This window comes from Hetaerina americana, unplaced genomic scaffold (assembly GCF_022747635.1).
Source record: "Hetaerina americana unplaced genomic scaffold, ioHetAmer1.1.p SCAF_5, whole genome shotgun sequence".
NCBI lineage: Eukaryota > Metazoa > Arthropoda > Insecta > Odonata > Calopterygidae > Hetaerina > Hetaerina americana.
The window spans coordinates 10,767,766-10,786,773 of NW_027287095.1; the positions used below are offsets into that span (position 1 = coordinate 10,767,766).

Sequence of the window (19,008 nt, forward strand, 5' to 3'; positions counted from 1 at the left end):
ACCACCTCATGATTCCTGCAAACCTTTTTTTATTAGGTATGGAATCATGACTGTATTTAGTTTTTTTATCTTTAAGGCTCTGATTCATGTGAAAATTTATCTAGAAACTTACCAATTAAGATCTAACATCCATAACCACTCCACAAGAGGTAAATCAAATCTAAACACTACTCATTGTAGATTGTCATCAACTTATAACACATTTCATATTATGAACATACGGCTGAATAACAATCTGCCTACTCAGTTGAAATCAGACGGTAGCCAGAGTTTCAAGAATAAGGTATATACCTGGTTACTTGCTCACCCACTTGACTCATTAGATGAATTCTTTTGTGACAATCTATATTACATTTAAGAATTTATGTTTATATGTTAGATAATATCTGTATTAACGGCAGTTAATATGGTTGTACCATTTTTCAAAATGAATGAAGTATTATTAATAGTATACCCTTTTTTGATAATTTTTTTGACTTGATACATTTCATGTCAACTGGTAGATTGTAATATATTCTAATTCCCATCTGCCTTCGACCTAATTTTGTGGGATTTGTTCTCACATTGGTTAAGTGCAGATCATTTGACTTTCATGCGTTGTGTTGATGGAAGTCATAACTTAGGGAGAACTCTGAGATTTTTCCTAACAAACATAATTTTTGACAGTACATGGAAGAATTTTAAGTGCATAGTATGATTACTAAGCAATAGTTCTTATCGCCTATTTTTTTATTGTAAATATTTTGGGGGAATTTTTTTTTCAATTGAACTGTTCAATGCGTTGTTTAATTAAATTTTACAAGCAAACTTTCATCATTTTTTGTGAGAAAATGGGGCCATCTGGGATTTATGAACATTTGAAATGAGAGTATTCTCATGGCACTCTTTGGATAGCTGCCTATTGAGGGAATCCTCGGGCATGATGGTTTTTATCATCCACAGATGAGGAAACATATTGGTTTCAATTGAAAAGGTAAGATTCAATCAATTTATACTGGATACCTTTGATTCCTAATTGGTATATTTTGTTCAAAAGGCTATGGCTGTTAACATAATCAAAAACTTGAGAAAAGTCAAAACAACATCCCTTGAGTGTTCTGTTTACATGGTAATCTCTATTGCATTATATACCGCTGTAGTTATGGGCTTTCCTTTCCTTAAACTCTGCTGATTTGGAGCTGTAATAAAAATGTTTTTCTAATTATGAAAGAAGTTGTAATTAATGAACCTTTTCAAATATCTTACCACAAATATTCCGTGGTAAAATCACTGTAGTTTTTAATATCAATGTGGCAGCCTTTGTTCTTATTTGCAAAAGCATAACTTTGAGCAGTTTTAAAGTTGAAGGAAAAATACCTTGACAAAGGGATTCATTCACAAAGAATAGCCGTGGTTTTTTATATAATTAAATGCAAGGGAGATTAATGAGCCCAAAATTTTGTCTGGGCCTACACAAGATTTGTACTCCGTTTAGGAATTATTAATTTTAATTCATGGTCAGTACACGATTGATCAAAATATGATGCAGGTGATATGATTGAGTTTTGTGAATTGTCAATAGGCCTGGAAATAGAGGAATCAATCATAAAAAAAATGATAAAAAGTTTATGAAGGCAATTGTAACTTGATACAGGATGATTGATTTAAAATTCTATTTCAGGTGATACATAGTTAAAGAATTTCCATTTAGATGCATTACTGATATCCCAAGAAATTTTGAATTTATTATTAAATGTGTTATTATAGGCTAGCTTTTCTTGTACCAAACATATTCTATAGTATTTTTCAAATTTTTATATTCATTTAGCTAGGCACCATCTTTGGAATCCCTAGTAGCCATAAAGATATCTTTCAAGTAGAAACTGCATTTCATTTGTAATCCATGGTGTAGTTTTCAGGATGAGTTTATCTTTTGTAGGAATAAGAGGGAAGGCAGCGGTAAAACAGTACAGGAGATTATTGTGGAAATTCAGTAAGCTATTATCAAGGGAAGTGGATTGACATATGGAGTGGCAATCTTAGGTGTTATTCGGATTTTGAAAAAAGGTAACATTAAAATCTGAATAATCCCATTTATAATTGATAATTATTCTGAGGACTTCACCAAAATTTTGTGTGACTTATGCCAGATACGAAAAAAGAGTCAGAGTCGGATGAAAGGCAGCAAACACAGCATATGTTCCTTGGTGAGGCAGCTGCAAAGCCTCTAACTCCACTGGCCATTTGAGTGATGGTGTCACATGAAAATCACTATTGAGGAAGGCAAAGGGAAACCACCTCAGCTTTCTATTCCAAGAAATGATTGCAACGTAGATTTGATAATAATACCTGGTAACTAAGGGACTCAGCCCACTGGGCTATGTATCATACCTGGCTGTTGGAGAGGCAAGACAGCCACAATCATCACAAAAAAATCCATGCAAAACCGAGTAAATGGTAGCAGAAAAGAAGAGACATGGGAGGAATACCATCGTGAAATAGGGATTTGGAATTTTAGAAGACCCTGAGGAGGAGGAAGTTGGAAAATATCAAGTGAGGGATAGGGGAGAGACAAGTTAGGCTTACGTGAGGTGAGATGGAAAGATAGTCTGGATTATTGGTGTGATAGTCATAGAGTTATATATAGGAGACAGGCAGAGAGTCAATATGGAGTAGCTATAACAATGAATAGGAAACCAAGGGGAAGGGCAGCAAATATGGAATAGGTAAATAACAGAATATTATTAGTAAAGGTTGGAGCAGACTTGGTCAATTTAGCAGTAATCCAGGTATCCATATGGACAAGCATTTATAAGAGGAGGAAGCAGTAGATAGCGCATATGGTCACCTAGAAATCAGCTTAGCTGGAATGGTTGTAAATGTACCCCAAAAAAAATTACTTGATAATAATGGGGGATTGGGATGCGATGGTACAGGTGGTTGAAGGGCAAGATGGGAATGAGGTAGGAGAAAGGAACAACTGTGGGAAGAAAGCTGTAGAGTTTGATAGCTGCCAGATAAATAGCTTAATATAACTAACACCTTGCCTCAAAATCACAATAGACATACAAGTACGTACATTAAGGTAGAGAGGATGATATTGGGATGAGGGTAGTCCGGTTATGAATGTATGTAATTAATGTTTGACTAAAAGTTGGGTTCGTCATTGTTTAGTCTGTTTGGATACTATTAATCGGATTTTGAGATAATGTGGAAATAAGCAACAGGGAGAGAGTGGTTGTGAAACAACTGCTAGTTGACCACTGAGTGGTCAAGGTGAGGATTATATTGGATCATTCAAACTGTTCCAGAGTGTGTAATTTTATTCTTTACTTAAATGTGGATGTGTTTGCTTGAGAGCAGATACTAAGCTAATAATATCAGCTAGAAATTAAACACGTTTGTGTTCATTTGATTACTTCTTCTTTGCCCCACATATTTTTCTTTACAACTTTTCCTTCTATGCTGCTTTGGCCATATATTAGGAAGTACCCCGTATCATTTCTGATCCAATCTACATTGCACTAATGGCGTCACCCATATAGAGGAACATTTGCAGATTTATCCACATAAACCATAAACACAGTAATCAATCCCAAAGTTGGTATGGTAGGTGATGGCAGAGTTCACCCATTACTAAGCCCGCCAGCATGTGAAATTCACACATCAGGGTAGGGGGGCCAGTTCCTTTCCCTGTGCCGGCTATGGTTTCCCAGGAAGACCTGGTACCTGAAAAATCACTAAGCTTGGGTGGAGATGAGGGTGCCCAGAGAGGCTTAATCAGGAATCGGACCAAGGCCATTAATCCAACACTCATTCCCTGGACTACTACGACCCCTTTTATCTACGATGATGTATTAAATATATCGTACTTAAACCTCAATATTAGCCTCTTCTTAATTTTATTAAACTTTCCAAGCTTGAAACATGGAAAAGAGTTAGTTTCACTTACTAATAAGCAGACTCAAGGATTATCTCATTACATGGGGATATTTTTTTTCATCATTCTCCTTAAAATCCTTTTTAATTACTCTTTATGACCTGAGTGACATTAGTTACCACCAAATTTGAAGCCACAAGTTTACCCATTTAATGATATTTAAATTTTATAGGTAAAATATTTTCTCTAGTTAACTTGGATTCAAAAGTAGGTGTATATGAATTTTTTTATGCATTTAATTTAACCGAAGGTTAAAATATGATAAATGAACTATTTCGGTAAATTTTAAATGTTGAATATTAAGCCATCACTGAAAACTTTCCATAGTTTTTGGTATAACAAGTGCATGTATCATTTAGGTTGGGTGCATTACTCCTATTTTGGAAGCATCCGAATATTCTAATTTTTTGGGTTCCCATATGCCCATTTCTTTTCTATTTTATTTCCCTGTACAGGGAGCGATATGCAAATAGCATATTGTCTACTAATGAAAAGTATTCCCCAAAATTTCTTATTCTGCCCCATGTTAAGTTTGCATGTAATACACTTAAGAATTCTGTAGTGGCTTGTTGGCTCCAATAGGAATGCACCCATTCAAAATAGCCATGGGCTTCTTTAAATGAATGAATCACGAGGATGGCGTATAGTGCGCTAATTTTTAAACAACACCCTTGGTCATCAATATGCAATATCTGGTTCCATAGTATGAACCTGTTCAATATAACATGAGACTCTTTCAGAAATTAATACTCAGGATGAACTATTGTGCACAGCATTTGCATCTGGGGTACATGCATTACACAGATATTAATATTCCTGAGAATTCCAGCTCTGAAGAAAGTAATTAGAATGTTTCTCTGATGGCATCAACTATGGTAGTGTAGGTACTGCCTTGAGGGTACTAGGTTCTCAACTGGGTTAACTATTAGATGATGAAATTTAAACACATTCTTTCCAAGTCAAGTAATCCCATTTAATGGAAAACTTAATAACTTATCCTTATGAAAACAACATACTGATCCTATTTTGCAACATACCTTCAAGTGACAGATCAGTAGGTTTAACAATTTGAACATTTTTTCAATTAAATTCATGTACGAAACTATTTTCAGCCTTGCAGCACAAGTTGTCTTTCGAAGATTACCCTTTTTTGAGTATGACTTAGTCTTTGAATACATCAAGAAGCACAATGTTCCCACACTTCTACAAAGACAAATGGCAGTTAGAAAATACTTAACTGATTGTTGATTACACACGCAAAAGGGCTAAGCTATAGGCACTAACTCAATCAATCGATTGACAAATACACCAAAATTTGTATTTTGCAGCTAAATCATTTACAGTTGACAAAATCGTTCTTAGTAAAATCCATTACACTTTAACACAAATATTCTCACTTCAGGTGACTCGTTAAATACTCTATCATATTGCTCGGTCAGTAATTGGCACAATTTGTAGCCAAGACGTAAAGACCTAATTTTTTACTGATAATGTTTATCTTACCCTTAGTGTGACATGACTAACTTACAAAGTGTCTTATGTAATTTGATACATATCCGTAATTACATCAAGAGACTGCTGAACTGCCCAACAACATTGTTTATTTAATGAGACTCTTAAAACAAAGTCACTTGTACCTAACTACAAATCAAGACATAAAAACAAGATTTTTGTAACTATACAATTAAAAGCAAGAGAGCAGTCACAACTTTGAAGTTTTCAAAAACATCATTAAAATCACTTCTTTTAGTTGTAATTTAAGGCACTGCACAAAGAGCAGGGCCACAATTTTATCAGCAAAAAATCTCCCACAAAGTGGATAGAATGTTCCTGAATGTCAGGAGGATTTTGCCCAAAAAACAGAACAGGATCCACTTCTGATCACATTTTCATTATGTCCGTCTTCGTTTGGGACCCGAAGGACCAGATCCAGGTCCTGCGCTTCCACTTGTGACTGATGGAGATGGAGAAAATTGTGCAGCGGCACCAGATGAAGAGACTAGAGAAGAACCTGGAGTTGCGTTGCCAATAACATTGGGAGATGAAGCCCTGGATGAAGGCGAAGCACCAGACATGCCAGACACTGCATTGGAGGATACACCAGAAGGTGCATGGGAAGGAGATGACAATGAAGGGCTAGATGGCTTGCTTGAACTGTAATGATCACCACGCCGGCCAAGAAGGGAACCACCTCTCGAACCACGTTTTAGTGAGGGAGTAGCCCCTCCTCGTTTTGGTGTTGACTCAACCACAGTTGCAGGGCTTGATCTTGAACTAGAATCAGTATCATTTGTACGCCCTCTTTCTTTCCTAGGAACAGAGGTAACTGAAATGATACACAAAGAGAAAAATTCAGTCACAGATTCCACACTCCTAAAACTGAGCAAGTATATTCCCAGACCATCCAGAACATTTAATACTTAAATATTGAAACAAGGAGCATTATAAACACATTCTAATGAGAAGCCATAAATGAAGACATGGAAATTAACACTTGAGGCAAAAAAGATAAAAACATTAAATACTAACCAATTGAATCATCCTTGCTTAACTCATCCTTCTTATCTTTCACTTTAATCTTTGTACTTTTAATATCCTTCATATCTTTAACATCTTTCTTCACTTCCTTTAAAATATCCTTACTATCCCTTCTTCCTTCCTTAATTTCTCTACTCTCTCTTCTAACATCTTTGCTTTCCTTTTTAATTTCCTTTCCATCTTTTTTGGTATCTTTCACTTCTTTAATTTCCTTTTTACTTATTTCCTTCACATCTTTTGTGTCCTTCTTGAGCTCCTGTTTAGTTTCTTTGACTTTTTCCTTTTGTTCCTTGGATTCTTTGATAACATCCTTCTGCTCTTTGATGTCTTTCGATTCCTTCTTGGCATCAACTATTTGTTTCATTGACATCATCTCAGCAAATTCCGCCGCTGGTAGGCAGAACTCTTTCTCTTCATTAGGAAATGGTAATATTTCCGAATCATCCTGTGGAAAGGCAAAGAGTAAGAGTTTGAACATAAATAGGAAATTACGAAACACGTCGACGAAATGGACGCCTCATGCCGTACTTACTAAAGCTTGCAGATCATACATAGTGTCCAAGTGATCCCATATAACTTTGGATGTGATATTTTTATTCATGGAATTGTTGAATTTCTCGATGATGCAAGCCATTTGAAAATACTTATTCACACCTTAACAAAAAAGGCAATTATTACGGACCATTAATTCAGAAAAATCACACCATAACATAAGGCAGATCGGCTTTTAAATGTTACACAGCTTTCGCATTTTTCTGTTAGTTCGAGATGGAAAATGAAAAATTGGTTTTGCCGTAAATATGCATGTTCTTACCAACTGGTTTATGGCCATTCATAGCATAAAATAACTGGACTTCGGTATCAACATCCCAGACAATTTCGTCTGATACAGGTTCCGTATTCTCTTTGACAGCCATATTGTAAATGCGACGATGAAGTTCAAGCGTTGTTTGCTAGAGGTCTCTGCCACGAAAACAAAATTTCTCGAGGAATATCGGCAGATGTGTAACAATATTTCCAAAATGCTCACGCACAGGTGCCACATCACCTTGTTCCTTCTAGTTTCCCACAGAAACAGTAATCCGAATCAGTAACTACGATTTTAATGAGTCAGTATTAACCTGGTTATGTTATTTAAGTGATATTGTCCACACACTTTATTCCTGTGATTATTTATTCCTAACACATGTTTAGCGCCATGCCATTTTGCAGTGTTGACCCGAGTATGTTTTTGTCATTTGGAAATCAATTGTTGTGTGCATTCGGTAAATGCAGTAAAGGGCGGAAAAGCTCCGCCGAATTGTAAACGGCGGAACTAATTTTCATGAGTGACAGGAAAGGACAAATTGAGCTCTTACGGACTCTTTTTAGACTGACTATAATAAATAATATATCCTTAAGTCGTAAAGGGTTAACCTTAGAAGATTAAAACCCTTCACGGCTTGGAGAAATATTATTTAAGAGAGTTGGTTAGAGAAAATGACAAACCATTTTATGATTGCTGACGCCATTAATTTTTATTATTCTCAGGCATATTTATTAGGTTATTTTTTTAATATTAACGATTACTGCGTCATATTTGCGAATTATTTCGTTTATTACGGACTCAAGATGAAAAATTGACATGGGTGCAGCGAATTGCATTTCCTTGGCTATTGCTCTTATTTGTAATTTAGTGAACGCTTCCCACTATAGCTTCTTTGAAAGAAGTCGTTAACACATTTTTTATATCATGGCCGGTATTTTGCATATTATGTAAGAATACAAAAAAGAATGAAAGGTGCCAGGATATATGAAAAGATTAAAAGAGGAGCGAACATCGGCAAAAAGACTGCAGGCAGTGTTTGGAATGTCTTAAAACTAAAATATAATTTAAAAAATGACAGAATGTACAAGGAAACTTTTTCCCTTATAATTTTATGGAGGTGAACTTAGGTGTCTATTCCAGGATTAGAATTACGAGACGTTCTCTATTCGAGGGCGTCTTCTCTTTAAGATCCTACGGCGTTTTTTATTGTTATATTCCGAGACTTCCAGTGCAAGAAAATATGGGTGTGTATTTTTAGTGGTATTCTACTACGTAAGGTAGATTTTGGATGGGGAGAGACAACACCGACAAATTTATTTGCCTCGCCTAACAGAACAACATGACATCTGAAACGTATGGTTATGTATGGCATAACACTACATGAAATGACATTATATTACTTGGGTATGCATGCCTGAGAGTGTGTGTGTATATAAACTCGTACACGTAAATATAGTTCGTATGCATATTATTAGTTCGCATGTTATGTTTAATATCAGCAGATTCAAGTCAAAAATCAAATTCAACAGAATTTACTCAACATTTCAGAGGTATCTCGATCCCTACTTGCGGTGCTTTGTGGAGGGCACTTTAAGTGAGTACGCCGTCCGTCGGATGGGACGTTAAGCTGCGGACCCCTTGGCGCCTTTCGTAAAGAGTAGGCTAATGCCGACGCCGGGTTTCTCTCCACCCTTCATCCTTTCCTGTCCTTCCCCTTTGGCGCAAATGACCTTAGCTGTCGGTCGCCACCCCTAAAAACTACTACCATTTACTCAACAGCATTTATTACCTTTGCCTTGCCCTGGCCTCAATAGATATGGTATCCTTGGGAGGGCGGGTATGAACTACTAGAGGGGTGTTTGGAGATATGAGAAGAATGAGTGGATAATGAAAGGACTTGGATTAGATGCACCGTTCATGGATAACATTTGAAAGAAGTGAGCTGCACGGTCTTGTTGGGAGGAAAGGCCTATGATCCGGGGCTTTAGCTGAGAAAATAGAAGGCAGTCGAATCACTGCTTTCAGAGGTCAATGAGAGAAGAATAAATGTTTTTGAAGGCAGTGGTCAACCGAGGAATTCATGGGTAATACACGTTGTAAGGATAAAATGTTGCCTTTCATTGAAACTGATTCAGTAGCATAACTTTCGCGTTTTTTTTCACAAAAACACCAATTCCTAGATGTCGCTGAACCGCTCATTTTCTCCCTTCCACTTTTTTTTCAACTTAATTTGTTTGTTTCTAGCAGCGAAATTAAAAGATTCCTGATTATCACTTCCACAAATAATGTGACTACAAGAAGTGAATGAATCATTAGGCTATGGAGACACATTAATAGAACTTTACGGGGCTTATAAAAAAACGGTACCTGTTTCCAAAATGTGTTTTTCTTATCTGCTTCAATTGATGAAGACAAGAAGGCACTCATGAATTCCCATGAAAGTCGATAGTTTACTTCCTGGCGTGATCATAATTTTGTTTATAAAGATGATGGGGCTGCACCGCGACATTAATTTGGCCAGCAAGATTGCTTAGCACAGGGTTTCTATCCTTGGGTACACTCGGGTTAATTTGTAATCGGTAAACCTCTTGGTGTCGGAATTTCTGAGAATCTCCAATTCCCCTGCCACACACCTTTTCGGTGAATCGCGGGGTATTTATGTCGATCTCCTGAATTACTTATTCTCCAATTATACGAAAATCAGGTCGAAGGTAACAATAAAAAAATAGGGAAACTGTACGCAACACGCGGTGACGCCAAGCAAGCAGCTAATTCCAAAGAAACTGCGGGAGATGCCGCAACAGTAACTTTTAACGGAGTCATCCGCTAATGTGCATTTCAATGCAACAATTTCAGAGCGTAAAAATCATTCGCCTTGACTGGGACTCGAACCCAGATCCCTCAATATCCGGTCGAGTGCTTTAGCCACTTAAGCTACCGAGGCGTCCGGCGAATGATTTTTAAGCAGCTAATATTTTGACAGATTTCATCAAAGGCATAATATCACCAACTTCTTTTGGCACGATTTTTCGTCCCTTTCAAAGGTTCATAGACTTAGTCTTAAATGGCCGTTTATCGATACAAATGGAAAACTATAGTTTGAGAAGACGTATGATTTGTGTCGAGTAAAGAGACCCGGGTACACCAGTAGGTTCCCAGTTAATGTAGAGGGGATGCAAATCAGCACCGGATAAAATATTAAATTATACATTATTCGCTAAAAAAATACACAAGCAAGAAAATGAGTGCGTCTTACGGAGTGCATGATTGACCATCTCCAGGATACCTACAATTGCATAACAAAAACTAAAATGAGAATAATTACAACTGAAGGGAAATGCTCTGATTAAAAATATTTTATCTGAGACCCGCGAAGTTGCCAGCAGATAGTTTATGGGATGTTCAAAATGTTTACTGCTTTTCTTCAAATTTCCCAGCGACGGTCGAGATTTGATAACATTAGCGGCGGATTCGATCGCTTCCGTGATAAGTGGAATTCTTTACATAGAGCTAGATTATAAGTTTTGAAGCTCTTAATTAGCATTACTTGAACTTCAGTGTCACTGGGCTGCACGTCCGGGTTACATACGTTGCGGTTGTCGGGGCCTCGGGTTTGCAAGACTAGTTGAACTATGGATGTCTATGAAAACCATAACGCAAGCATCTTTCTTTTGTCTTTTTATTTTTCTTGTGCCATCGGAGATTCATATTCAACTAAATGAAGTATTTGTATTTGCTAGAGTGTATTTTTCTCTTTGGGTTAAATTACAATATTTTATTTGAGTAAATACTAGATTAAATCAGGAAATTGCTCACAGAACAATTCAAAAGAACTAAGAAGGGAGTCCAGTGATGGGGTAACCTCAAGAGTATGTGATCGTATCTGCTCTGTGGGTCTCCAGCCAGTTGCAAATGTATGTAAATGCATGCAACTTAGGGCTTTAAAATTTTGATTTCAATGCCCGAGAGCAGAACTTGTCGTTGGATTGAAAATGTTTCCAGTAATCTAGGTTCAACTGTGGGTAATGTTATATTTCGCCGATTTCAGGCAAACACTTCATGTTCCGTGGGAATGCACAAATGTACCAAGTAGCCAGTAACGTTTTAAGGGCCCTGGAAGTTGACTAGGCAAACTTTGGCTCAGTTCGGTGGAAAAGTTCAAAATTGTTTTCGGAAAAAGCGATTCGACTGTTTGATTTCCACACGTACGCGCAGGTGCACGTAATTAATGGGACCGCATTTGAATGCAGGAAAGAATGAAGGAAATTTTGACCTCAAACAATAACGGTAACTCTTTACTTCTTCTTAAAGTACCACCAAAGATTTTTGTCACTAAACAGCAGCATTTTCGGTTTCATGGAATTTTGATATAAAATCTACGAGGGTAGACTGAAAAGTAATGCACATACGCTTGTAGAGCGCGAACGAAATGACCTTCAGAAGCGCGCCAGGTGGCACGTGGAAGTAACATTCCCCCATTCATGCACAAGTTTGGGGTCGTTGCGTTAATCCAGTGTATTTCGAGAAGCCAAAGTATGGAGCCGTCTTCTAGTGCTATGTCAACGCGAGTGAAACAGAATGCTGTTATCGAATTTTTGACTGCTAAAAAATTGTCTCCAACTGAGATGCATTATTGTCTAAGGCTGTTTATGGTGATGGTACTGTTGATAGGTCTACTGTAAATCGATGGGTAGTAAAATTTCGGGGGTGCGAGAAATGTGTTAGCCTTAACGGTGACTATGTTGAAAAATAAATTTATGATTTTGACACTTGAGAATGGTACGATAATGTACTTCTTGCCCGATCTTGCTATTTGTCGTTGTCCGCGCTCTAAAAGCATGTGTGCATTACTTTTCAGCCCTCCCTCGTATCAAGGTCTCGGGGAAATTTTCGGCCCGATCAATCATCCCCTTTCCCGTGGTCCCTTCACTGGCTGACTAGATAATAAATATGCTTGTTAAATGATACCAAGCTGCCTTCTAAGCCCCAAATGGGCAATTGAATACGCTTTCGTACACTCATTAGTGCAACAATATGAAATACCTACGCACGAATATGAACCCAGAGCTGTGGTCATAAGCAATAAAATGTAATAGGCTCTTCCCCCTAAATCAGCCGGAAAAAATCTCCTTCGCACACACTCATATTACTGATATGTGAATGGTTTTGAAAGATATCCGATTATAATAGGCATGGTCAACTCAGCAAAAGTGAGCCTGTGTCTGCTTACTTCCTTCCTCCTTCCATTCAATCCAACATACCTATCCTACCCCTGCTCCTTCCTCGTTTGCCTAACATTCTCCGCTCTATCTGCCTTCAACATCCCATTGCCAAACTATATGCTTTACATCCATCTTTCCTGCTTCCCTTAGATTTCTCCCAATAGTCCCCTCTCCTCTACCATCATACCTAACTCCTCGTTTGTTTTCCTTTCCGTCCACTTAACCTGCTCCATCCTTCTCCACACCCACGTTTCAATAGCCTCCAATAAACGGTTGCCATCCTGTTTCAATGGTCATGTTTCCGCCCCGAACAAAACTACGCTCCATATAAAAGTTTTGACGAACCTTTTCGATTTCCGTTCGTTTGCATTTCCTCATTTGATTTTTTTTAACAGTTGCTCCCACGGTGAAGTTCCCACGAACAGGCAAATGACGAATTAATGCATTCATACTCTTTGCGAGTCGGGAGTTAATGTGTGAGTCGGGATCAACGCACCGGGAATTCACGCTCAATATTAAGCAAAGTGATACAAACTCGTAAAAATATTCACTAATAGATGAGGAATGGTAACCATAGACTTATAACTGTATTTCGTTCTTCAGGAATGATGTGCATTTGGTGAGCAACAAGTCGTAGCATTTAGATGTTGCAGTTCACCCATCAAAGAATGAAATGATTATTTTTCCGCTGCTCTCCTTTCACTCGAAAAGGCAACCTAATTCCAGTCATCAAAGTCAATTTCAACCTAACTAAAAACGAAGATCCATCCGTTTTTTGTTAGCACGGGAAACTCAACCTGAATCATTCAATGTTCCTTGCTCGGCCAGCATATTTTTGGAAAGATGTGTCGAAATTTAAAATCGGTAAAATGAATGTTAAAATTTTAATTTCCAATTTATTTCGAAAAAATTTAAGAAACTGAATTTAAAATATAAGCATCAACATTGTTGATGTTGGAATTACGAACTTTACGTCACTTCAGTAAAATAGAAATTTATCAGAGTTGATTTTTCTTTCACCTGTTTTCAGAGTTGTAACGTACGTCAATAGTCCACGTCTAATATCGGCGTCTGAATGGAAGATGGTCGTGAAGACGCACATTTCAAACCAAGTTAGTGTATTCTTGGCTATGGGTCGACGAAACTGCCAAGCGGTGACTATCGGATTCTTCATCGAGGCGAACTACAGGATATGCGGTAATATGGTCATCGGTCGTGGGTGTCTACGCGGGGTGGGTGAGCCCACCCGCGTGCAATGGGGATCAAAGAAAAACGTAAAATCGCGGTCCCAGTCGAAGCTTCGCAAGGAAGCGGCAACAGAGGCATAACCGGAAGAATGCGCGAACTTCTCCCCTCATTATCTACGTACTCGACTAAAATCCCGGCTGAGGAGAGGGAGAAGATAAGTATGAAGCAGAATGATGAAGGGTAGGTACATTTTTGTTTTACCTTCCCTCTCTTCTTCCATCCTTTTTCCATGCGAGTTCAAGATTGTCAAGAGGCCGGCCATTGCGAGGTATCGCTTGCCACGTTTCTACCGACGGCCAATGGGATCTCTCCATTTCCATCCCCTCCCCCTCCGCACAAGAAGTACTTTCCAAGTCTCCTCATACCACCAAAGCCGAGCGACTCCACTTCTCCTACAACCTCCCCTCTCGCCGTAACTCTCACCCTCCCTCCCTCTCACACCCTCGACTTCTCCTTCCGTTCCACAGGTAAGAAAACCACTCGAAGCATTGGAGGAGGGGGAGGCGGCGTGGAGAGGGAGACCGAGGCGAACGGAAGAAATGAGCTCTCTCGAAGGAAGGTAGTCGACGGGCGGGCGGGGGAGTGGGTGCGATAGGGAAAGGGGGGAGAGGAAGAGAGGAGAAAGGCAGGCAGGCAGCACCACCTCTATATAGGTGGGAAGAAGGCAAGACGGCCGGGGAAGGGGGAGGGAGAGACGAGGCGCAACTTCGCCTGCAGGGGGCGGGGAGGGGAGGAGTGGGCAGACGGCGGAAAGGGGAGACGGTGAGGAAGACGCCGGGGGTGGGGAAGAGCATGGAGAGGAGGGAAGCGGACAAGGAGATATTTGAAGTGTCGTCCAATAGCATTCGGCCATCCAAACAGGTGTGCGCCAATAAGAAAACTCGGGAGGCTGAGATTATTATTATTTTTTTTCTCTCTCTATCTCTTACTCCCTCCCCCCCCTAATCTTTCGACGTCTCACATTTACTGTACCCATGCACGAAGAAAACTGAAGAATAGGGATTGAGAAGGATGATGGATGAAAATGAGATAGAGAAGGAATCATTCAGGGGCATGCAAGTTCTCGGCGAAGAGGAGAACGAGAATTTGCGAAGACCCAGTCCTTTCGGGGAGAGGGAGGAAAATGAATGTCCGCTTTAAAACAAATCCAATTCACCGAGTCGAAAAAGTATATTTTTATCGATGCGCACTCCCCGGGATTGTGGCGAGAGGTGAAGAAGAGTCACCTCTTTTTATCTCCCCGATGTGATAATGGGAGTTTCGAAATCGGCGTGCATTTTAGAGGAATTATAAGTCTCCATTTAGGAAGGGGGGGGTGTTCGGAAGGGACAAGAGGGGATCGAGCAACAGGCGGCTGGAAGGGAAAGGTGGGAGGGAAAGGAACTCTCGCCCAGGCATCTCTCTCTCCCTCTCCTATCGCATGATTTTTCGGGAAAGGAGAGGCGAGTTTTTTAAGGGGCGGAGGAGACGGGGTTTGAGCGGAAAGAGGGGGGGGACGAGTGGTAGAAGAAGAAGGGAATGGGAGGAAAACGACTACGAAAAAAAGGAGTGCGGGCAGAGGGAGGGCGAGATAGGAACGGCCGGGAGGGGAGACAGGTAAAGCGAGGTACTCTGGGGGTTTGTGTGGAAGGGAGGCACCGGTTGAAACGAAGGCCTCTAGGTGTGAGGGGAAGAGTATTGGAAGAGAAACTGGCGCTGCGGGAGCGGAGGGGAAGGGAAAATCGAGTGTGATGTGGTCGGTGGGGTGGGACTCCCCAGGTGCTTAAGGGGAAGGAGGAGAAGCCCCTCCATCCCCTCCACTCTGCTTTCCCATGGTTGAGGTGTGCTCTAGCTGGCTGTCGAGCGAGCGAGGCCCTACGCCGCTTGTGTGAGTGAGCGAGTGCAAGAGAGAAAGACGGAGGCCGACTCGAGAGAAGGGCCACCCCTCATTCGCCGCTCAAGTTGTCGGCTCACCGGACGGGGTAAGATAGAGAGGGGAGGCCGGCCGAAGATTCGCTCGGGCGGTGTACAAAAGGTAAGCAAGAGCCGGGCACACCTGGTGGGAGGGAAAGGCCCTATTTTTCCCCATCTACTGAACGCCACGAGGAAGATGCCCAGGAGTTTGGCGTGAAACAGCGATCGCAAACACGCCGGCGAGCGGATCCGCAACATTCCTTCGTCTTAACTCTCCTCCGCTTGCCGATTCGACGGGAGGGCTTTCTTCACCATTGAAGTCTCTGGGGGGCCCGAGAGAGTCACGCAAGAAATAGGCAGGCAGGGACGACCGAAGAGTTCTGCTTACCGCCAAAGTCGCGAGACTGCAGTGCGTCTGCGTGGCTATTTTCCGGAGTGCTCGTGACATTGGGAGCGGAGTTGTTTGCGTCGTCTCGTAAAGAGATAAGCCTCTCAGAGTTAAGGAACTTCCCTCCACCCCCCCCTATTCCTTGCTGCACTGCAGGTCATCGATGACTTGTGGGGAGACTTTCAGTGAATAATTGACGGAGAGAAGCTAGTGGCTGGATTCGTGGACTCTCTGCACGCATGTTCATACCTGGTGACGTAGTGCTTACAGATCGACGTCGTCGCCTTCCCCACCCTTCGCAAAAGCACAAGACACGTGACAAGCCGCGGGAGCCGTCAGGTTCGTTCGTTCAGAATTTTCCTCAGTCTCTGCCATCGAGAGAAACACGACGAGTTCCATCGCGTGATGTGTTGACTCCAACTGAAGTACCACTGCCGTGAAATTTGGACGGCAAAGCAGGAAGGGGGAGGAGGTGTTGCCAGCTTTTTAGGAATTTTCGCTCCGCCTCACCTTAGCCGTGATTCTTGACGTCATTTCGCACGGGCATTGGATGGACGAGTGCCTCATCACTCGACGTTGGAATCGAAGGAGGAAGTGCACGGAAGGCTTTCCCCGTATATTGTGTTGTTGTTTTTGTTATTGCTAGTATTTCTCGTTGTGTTCTCCCTCCCTCTCTAAAGAACACACCTTCAGGAGTAAAACTAAGGAGTGCGATGTGGCGTGCTACATGTGTGCTAGCCGGGAGATCCTGAAGGGTGTTTACATTTGCGGCCGAGTCGATCAGACGACGCGCCGGCAGAGAAAATGGCGCCAAGCAATTGGATCCCCGTCTGTGTGCGTTGCCACATTCGTCGCTCATCCATGTGAGAAGACAAGGACGGGAGGAAGGCCGCGTGTTCATGTGCAAGGCGACCGCCGGGGCAAATTTTGCTTGAAGAGGTTTGCTTGATGCGCCTTCCCCTCAGGCGTCATTAAGGCCACTCGTCTGTTTTACGTGTTAGCCCTAGAGACGGGGAAAGGTGGGCCTCTCCAAAGATTCCGTCCCAAGTAGAGGAGAGAGTATTTTAAATCGAAGGTCGAGGAAGACGTGCTGTTTATTGCTCGCGTCACCCGTGTTTTGGAGAATTCCTGGTGCTAATCTGATTGTCTAAGGCGTGGTTTTTCTGCCTTTTTTTATTAGGAAGTGATATATGTTTTTGTAGTTTCCTGGTGGTTACTGCACTCGGGAGGGCACAGGTCCACTCATACCCGTGGCCAGTTCCCCTTGTTTTGTAAATTGCGTCTCGATCCTGCTGTGCTGTCGTCCCGTTTTGATTCGGGAGGGGAGAAGCTGGGAGAGAATAGCTAAGTTATTGACTCCCTGTTGACAGAAGTCGCCGTCCGCGATAAACAGTCCGGTACCATGGTGACCATCACAATAATAGAGCCTCCACCGCCGTCTCCCCCGCCTCCTCCTCATCTCCCGCCCCCGCCTCCCCCACCGCCCCCGCCCCCTCTGCATCAGCAACAACAAAACAACCAAATGCACCACCATCACCACCTGTTGATGCAGCAACAGCAGCAGCAAAGTCAGCCCACGGTCGTTTGCCCGCCGTCGCCACCTCTCGCGTCGGTCGTGGAGTCGGCACCTCCGTCCAACCTGTGCGTCTTCTTCCCAGTGACGGCGGGCCTTCAGGGCCAGGCCCTGGGCTCCGACGAGGAGGAAGTCGTACTTCTGTGCTACGTCCTCATCGACACCGTCCTCAAAAAGGTAAACTGTCGCATTTCTTTCTCTCTCTGCTTGTGTGGATACTAGCGCGAGACAGGTTTTTTGTGGAGTTGTCTGTTAATTATCGCGAAGGGTGTAAAAATTATGGGTAATTATAACAATCCCGTCGTTACACGTAGAATTTTCCAGTGGAAACTCAAAGGGTCTCTCAGCTGTGTTTGGAGTCTCCCACCATGATTTAGAATGAATCGGCCCAAGATAATGGTGGATGGGTAGGGTGCAGAATGCCTGTCTCCTTGATCCTAGCGAAATGATGAACATTTCCTCACATACCATACGAGGCTTCCAATAGACACAATAGGGCTCCAAATATTTAAATCGGATTTTGCAGTCACTCTAGCTTTCTATCCTTTGCGTGAAGGTTTTCCGCGAAAGGTATCGTTGTCTTCAAATGGCGGATTAAGCAGCCATAAAGTACATTTGTGCGAAATCGCAATTGTGGCACTTTGTTGTCTTAATGTTGGAGAAATCTGAAGAAAAAGAAGATTTCGTCTATTGTTTATCCACCCGTTTTAAATCTAGAAACCCATCTGTCGGAGTCCTATCTCTGTGGACGTAATTAGAAATTTCTTTTTTTTTCACACTTACATCGTAAATTTTGTCTACGTTTTTTTTCGTTAATATATCTGCCAGCACTGATTTATTTAACCCTTGTTTGCAGTTTGACTTGATGCCTTAAATTGTACCTCTTTTTTCGAATGAGGATGCAGGATTTTACTCTTCATATTATCGAAAGGTTTTTGGAAACCGTGTTTTTCGTGTAGTATTTGGTCGTTTTCATGAATCTACGTTGGGATGGATGGGAACACAGTAAGTTGTCTAAGATTGAATTTCTCAAATAAAATTCCCTATTGGCCCAAGAAGGATTAACTCCACCTATTTATTATTTAAATTGCTAATTCGGTGGCAAAGATTTTACAAATATTAATCCAACTGAATCGTATATTTCAATGTTGTCGCTCTAGATTCACGTGGCTAATTTGCTGGACTTCCGCGAATGGATTTTTTTGAGTAAAAGAATGCAACGGATTTTGCGGCAAGTACGTGAATTTTGTGGTCATTTGCAACGTTTTGGAGAAGTACTAATGACAACATAACAAGCAGTGAACGAGGGGAGGACCTGAGGAAAGAAAGAAATCATGGCTGTCAGCGTGGAAAGAACAGAACAAGGGTTGAGGGACAATCCTCAGTTCCGCGTACCGTTGATTAATTAGAGACAAATGT

General features: G+C 41.3%; 2 protein-coding genes across 3 annotated transcripts in view; one reads left to right on the top strand and one right to left on the bottom strand.

Annotated features, from left to right (window-relative positions):
- Positions 1-4,926: 4,926 nt before the first annotated feature.
- Positions 4,927-7,374, bottom strand: LOC139693829 (uncharacterized). The gene is made up of 4 exons (XM_071592130.1): positions 7,272-7,374; positions 6,990-7,111; positions 6,449-6,902; positions 4,927-6,245 (listed from the first exon to the last, which is right to left on the bottom strand). The coding sequence occupies exons 1-4, from the start codon at positions 7,372-7,374 to the stop codon at positions 5,812-5,814; spliced, it is 1,113 nt and encodes a 370-aa protein (XP_071448231.1). The 3' UTR covers positions 4,927-5,811.
- Positions 7,375-15,599: 8,225 nt separating this feature from the next.
- Positions 15,600-19,008, top strand: part of fus (epithelial splicing regulatory protein fusilli) — a 349,111-nt gene continuing 345,702 nt past the window's right edge. For both annotated transcript variants that reach the window (XM_071592848.1, XM_071592849.1), the window contains exon 1: positions 15,600-17,766. In XM_071592848.1, coding sequence (XP_071448949.1) covers positions 17,419-17,766 — 348 coding nt within the window. In that variant the 5' untranslated portion in view covers positions 15,600-17,418. The remainder of the gene's footprint in view (positions 17,767-19,008) is intronic.

Excerpts from the sequence above, each read along its gene's own strand:
- LOC139693829 (XM_071592130.1), bottom strand. The coding sequence starts at position 7,374 with ATGGCTGTCAAAGAGAATACGGAACCTGTATCAGACGAAATTGTCTGG. Across the intron at positions 6,903-6,989 it reads TGTATGATCTGCAAGCTTTA|GATGATTCGGAAATATTACC; the intron begins GTAAGTACGGCA and ends GCCTTTCCACAG. Across the intron at positions 6,246-6,448 it reads AAGCAAGGATGATTCAATTG|TTACCTCTGTTCCTAGGAAA; the intron begins GTTAGTATTTAA and ends GTATCATTTCAG.